At 57.5% G+C, this 5,264-nt stretch overlaps 1 protein-coding gene across 1 annotated transcript in view; it reads right to left on the bottom strand.

The window, feature by feature from the left end:
* The window catches only part of LOC113210201 (organic cation transporter protein-like), a 9,970-nt gene extending 7,831 nt beyond the window's left edge, over positions 1–2,139 (bottom strand). Inside the window, exon 1 of the mRNA XM_052265148.1 lies at positions 1,525–2,139. Within this exon, the coding sequence (XP_052121108.1) occupies positions 1,525–1,955 (431 nt within the window). The 5' untranslated portion in view covers positions 1,956–2,139. The remainder of the gene's footprint in view (positions 1–1,524) is intronic.
* Positions 2,140–5,264: the final 3,125 nt, after the last annotated feature.

Genomic DNA, 5,264 nt, shown 5'->3' with positions numbered 1-5,264 from the left:
CGCCCCGCCCCGCCCCGCCCCGCCCCGCCCCGCGGCACCCGGAACCGAACCGAACAGAAGCAAAGCGGAGAGGATCCTTTCAACGACGGCGGCGGCGGCGCCAACATCAGCCACCTTGGCGGGCTCCGGGTGTGCCGCGAGCATTAGAGTTCCTTGTTGTAGCGCCCCGGGACTGCCCCCCCTTCTCCCTCTCCCCACCTATAACACACGGGAGCGGCCCAAGCGGGCTAGAACGCCCCTCCCCCCCTCTCCCTTCCTCTTCCCCGCCACCGTTACCCCGTTCGCTAAACGGGCCTAATGATCTTTCAAAAGCGCACTTCGGGAGGCTGGGGCTGGACCGTGCCGCGGGTACCTCCAAGGTCTCCGGTGGCACCTGCTACTGCTACTACTATACTACTGTACTGCGTGCTCCAGGCAGCACTGCAACGGCTGCTCCAGGAAGCGCAGGGAAGCGCAGCGGCGCCAACGCGCGACAGACAAAATAAAGCGTCCGCGGGTGACGGTGCACTGCGGTGCACTCGGCGCCGGTGCGCAGTGGTTGCGCAGTGGTTGTGCAGTGGTTGTGCAGTGCATGCAGTTACCAGTGCTGCAGGTGTAGTGAGACGCGGCGGTCCTTTGGCGCTGGCGCTCTGGGGGGCCGCCAGTCCATAGCCACGCCACAACCACGTCACAGCCACAGCCACAGCCACAGCCACAGCCACAGCCACAGCCACAGCCACAGCCACAGCCACAGCCACAGCCACAGCCACGGCCACAGCCACGCCACGCCCAGCAAGTTGGTGTGCGTGTGGTGCGTGTGCGTGTGGTGCGTGTTGACGGGAGGTGGCGATCCTGGAATGGACAGAGCGCCAGCGCTCCCGGTCTGGACAGTTTAGCGCGCTGTAAGGTCCCATATCCGCCGCCGCCGCCGCCCGTCTCTCGCCTCGCAAAGATCGGATAGGAGAGGAGGAAGCTGCTGTGGCCGCCGCGCTGCACAGCACAGCAGCTCCTCCGGCCCTATAGGAAGCGCCGGCGGCGCGGGCCACGGCCGGGCGGAAGGACTCTCGGCCGATACATCATACGCACCCAATATAACGAGCTCCCCAAGGACAGGGCACGGCCGGCGCGCGCGTGTGCGACGCGGGTGCTTTGACTTGATTCGTTTGAAATAAGCAGATCGAGAAAGCCATAAAGCTGTAACCGGTACCACCTGCGTGCCCGCTGGGTAGGGTGGGAAGCCCTGGAAAGTTTCCGAAAAATTTTAGGAAAATTTCCGAAAAAAAACGGAAAATTTCCGAGAAAAATTGAAAAAATTCTCGTTCTTTGGAAGTTTCCGTTATTTTCGGGAATTTTTCATAACATTTTCCTGAAAATTTTGGAAGTTTCCAACCTCACGCGGACCTAACTTAATGAGCGCTTTAAGTGTTGCAACGCCTTAGTGTTTACACCGCGCTGCGGCTCGGCGGGGGCGAGGGTGTGGGTAAACAGGGAAGCCCAAAGAGTCCCTGAAAATAGCTCCCTAGTCATGCTGAGCACCTCACCTACCTCTCAACCAGCTTGAGGTCCTGCAGCTCGGGTATCCTGCACCAGTGGCCCTCGGGCACCAGCGTGATGAAGATTTGGCTGAAGTAGACGAAGGCGACGAACCAGGCGAACGGTATCATGAGCAGGAACAGGCACTTCTGCGACACGCCGAACTCGCCCACGTGCGGCAGCACGTCGTCGAAGTCTATGAGGTCGCCGTCGTCGGCGTCCGCGGGGGGTCGTCCGCCGTCGTCGGCGTCCTCGCCGGCGGTCGCGGTCGCGTCCTCCGCGTCGGCCACGGCGGCGGCCTTCTTGGGCTCGAGCAGCGCGAGCGGCAGGCAGGCCTCGGCGGCTCCGTCCCGCGAGCCCATAGCGCCCGCACTGGGGGCCGCGGCCGCGGGCGGGCCCAGGGGGCCATCCTCGTTGTGCAAGGCCTCCACGCGGGGGGCCATCGTAAACGGCAAGGCGCAGCCAAAGGCACTCGGGGGGCCCTTATACTACCGCCTCCTGCTCGCAGCCAGTCGTCCGGTGCGCCGCGTGGGCTTCGCGCTTCGCCTCTCTCGCGCGCGCGATGCGACACGCGCTCGACACTCGGACGGTCAAGAAGTCGGCGACGACGGCGCGGTCAAGTTTTATAAGATCGCCACCGCCGCCTGCCGCCGCCGGGGTCGCTGCCCAGCCTCGCCCCGCCCCGCCGCCGGAGTGGGGCGCGGAGAGGTTCCTCTCTCGCGGAGCGCCATCATCGACGCACTGTCTGTCGTTATCACAGTCGTAGGCAGGAGGAGAGGAGGGGGGGCGGGGCACGCTGTGGCCCAGTGACAGGTAACCATCTTATGGTAGTTAGCACAGAGGCCACGGTCAAATAAGACTTCATGCAGACAGCCTTATTTGACGTGATTTGGACCGACTTTTGGCATTGAGCCATACTTGTCGCGATTGTATTGTCGCAAAAACACGTTCATTGCGTGATCGTGGTCCCCGGAACCAAAAGAGTTAACCATCGCGATGGTGTGGTTAAGGTTGTGGGTGTTGTGGTGTTACTGGGCGCTCTGTCAAGGTCGTTGCTTTCGCCGGCGACGTCGAGGGAAGTCCCTTTGCTGTGGGTGCTGCTGGTTGCTGGTCCGCCGGTGCCGCGCCGGCCGTGCCACACCCACCTCACCACTCCACCCCGCCCCGCCCCGCCTCGCCTCGCCCCACCTCGCTTAGGCATAGATAGTTGAGTTATGGCCGAGTTTGACCACAAATAAGACCAGGAACAAGGAAATGCGGATGGTCAATAGGCGGAGTCCCCCCCCCCTCCCCCCTGCTGCCTGGCGCGCCGCCGGCACGCACTGGACGGACGGACGGCACAGGGGGAGACGCGGAAAGACAATGCAAAATACAACAACAAACTTCTTTCGTAAAGAAATAATAAGATACAGAAAAAAAACAGGAAGATGAAGGAAAAATTGAAGTTTGTTTCTTAGCTAGAAGTCCGATCGCGGGTGGTCGTCGCTCATCTTTCCCCAGAGGTCAGAAATTTGTCACGCGCGTGATATCCTTTCACGTCCTTTCTGACAGTCAAGATGACTAAATTTTGACAAATTTGACAAAATTTTGTCACTTTGCCAGTTGGAAATGACGTCGTAAGATGTCATGAGACAAACATCTGTCCTCTGGGTCTCAGCAGCACCATCATCGACACCCAAGTGCCAGAGCACACTACTCACAAAGAATTACGTACGCCTCTCAAACTGCTTTATGAAGAAGAAACGACGACTTCCGCTGGCGACGCGCGGTTGCAACGGTGCAGCAGCAACAATCAAGCAAAAGGGGGGAAATTAAAAGATATTTTATTCAGATTGCTGATTTCATTAGTGCGGGGGGCATGTATAGAAATGAGGTGAAGAGACGCGACCGTGCGAGGCAAGGAGCAGACCAGACCAGACCAGGCCGAAGACAGGCGAAGGTCGTGGCACGGCGTGGCGCTGCGACGAGGTGCAGTAAGTAGCCTCGGGCTCACAGTATAGTGGTATAGGACTCTAGGAGCTCACGGGAGCGACCGCTCTGCGGGATAAGCGCTGCCGTCGGTCGCTGGGTCCGTCATATAGGCCGTTAAACGGAATTAACCACTGGAGCCTGCGTCGTCGCTGCCGCGACCTGAAACCGTCCATTTGAAAATGCGCGCGCAAGACAGAGAAAAAAAAAAACACTTGCAGAGGCGCGGCACACAGCTCTAGCCCCTTCCCCTTGCGGACTTTGGTAGCAACAAAAATTTGCTCTTAATTGACGAATCGTAATTGTTCGACAGTCCCGAAGACTGTCACTACCGGAAGGATAAAAAAATCTCCCCACCTCTCTTTCTTCTCGTTTAGAACAGGGCCGGACGGGAGCTCGGGTTCGGGTGTGGCGACGACGACGGTGCTCGGTGCTTCCTGGACACTAACGCTCAGATTTTGTAGCCATGTGTGCGCTAATTTTTGGCCATAAAAGAGATGCAAACAAAGTTGTAGGGCGTGGGTTTAGTATGGTTGCGCGGGGGCGTGCCGGCCGTTCGTTCCGGGGGTACCCAGCACATACTACTTGGTTGCGCGCCGCTGCTGCCTGTCGCCGCTCAAACAACTTTGTCGCACGCAAAGTGACGCAAAGTGCGCAGAAATTAATGCACCACACGAGGCACCACACTTGTGCTAAACGGCGCATACCACCTCGGGGATAAAATACTTATTGAGCGGCGAAACGCGCGGCTTCGGATTACCGTATACTTTCCGGCGGCGGCACGGAGCATGTGTGTCTCCGGGAAGTTAGTGTAGCGACAAACTATCGCGACAAACTATCGCGGTGGTGGAGCCCGCCCACTCGTGAGCTCATTTGACTGACGGCCAACTCCAGACTCCAGTCCTCCTCGGCGGCGGCTGCCCCACCCAGAGAGACATAGGAATCTTGCTGATCTCAAGCGCGGTAGAATAATTATTATTATATCACTCTAGAATCAAGAGGACATAAAGGCCGAGACACGAGCCCACACGGAGGCTCCCAGAGAGCTATAGCTTTCTGTGCATGACGTATAGAGACGTAACGGTCACCGCCATCACCATCCAGCTGTGTTGTAAATCTTGGAAACTGCTGCACATTCTTTTCGTTTTGGCACGAAAATACAATTGCATCTGGTCTCTTTAATTAAAGGAACTATTTGCGTCGGCCGTGGGCGTATGGGTAATAGAAACGAATAATTGAATACGCTCTGTGATTGTGGATGGATGAGTCGCCCGTGTTACGGAGAGCGTTTCTCAGACACCTTGTCTGCTTTTGGCACACAGGTGTCGCAGTCGCAATGGACGAGGACGAGTTTTGCGCTTCATGCGTCTTGCGAGTGATCTGGCATCTGGCGCATAGTTCTAGTTGGACAAGCCGTCGTCGTCGTCGCGGCGTCTTGCAATTGTTCATCAACTACCGAAGGTGTGTCGTGAATATGGGGAGGGACCCACACGTTTTTGTCTTTTATTTCAGATGATAGTTACAATAAGCTACAAATAAAAGAGGATTGCATCGCGTCGACAACGCCAAAAAATTAAAAACAAAATAAAAACAGACACATAAACATTGCAAGCAACATAAACAACATCGACGATAAAAACGGCGAAAGACGACGAAAACGACGGAAACGACATAAACAACAACAGTCACCTGCTCTGCACTTGTCCCGCCCGCCAGAGCGGCAGGCTGGCGGCGCGGCGCCGGAGTAGGATGAGCTGCCTACCTCCCGGGCGGCGGTGCGGCGG

This window comes from Frankliniella occidentalis, unplaced genomic scaffold (assembly GCF_000697945.3).
Source record: "Frankliniella occidentalis isolate FOCC.00 unplaced genomic scaffold, Focc_3.1 Scaffold24, whole genome shotgun sequence".
In the NCBI taxonomy this organism is placed as follows: domain Eukaryota; kingdom Metazoa; phylum Arthropoda; class Insecta; order Thysanoptera; family Thripidae; genus Frankliniella; species Frankliniella occidentalis.
This window is presented reverse-complemented; position numbering and strand designations above follow the sequence as displayed.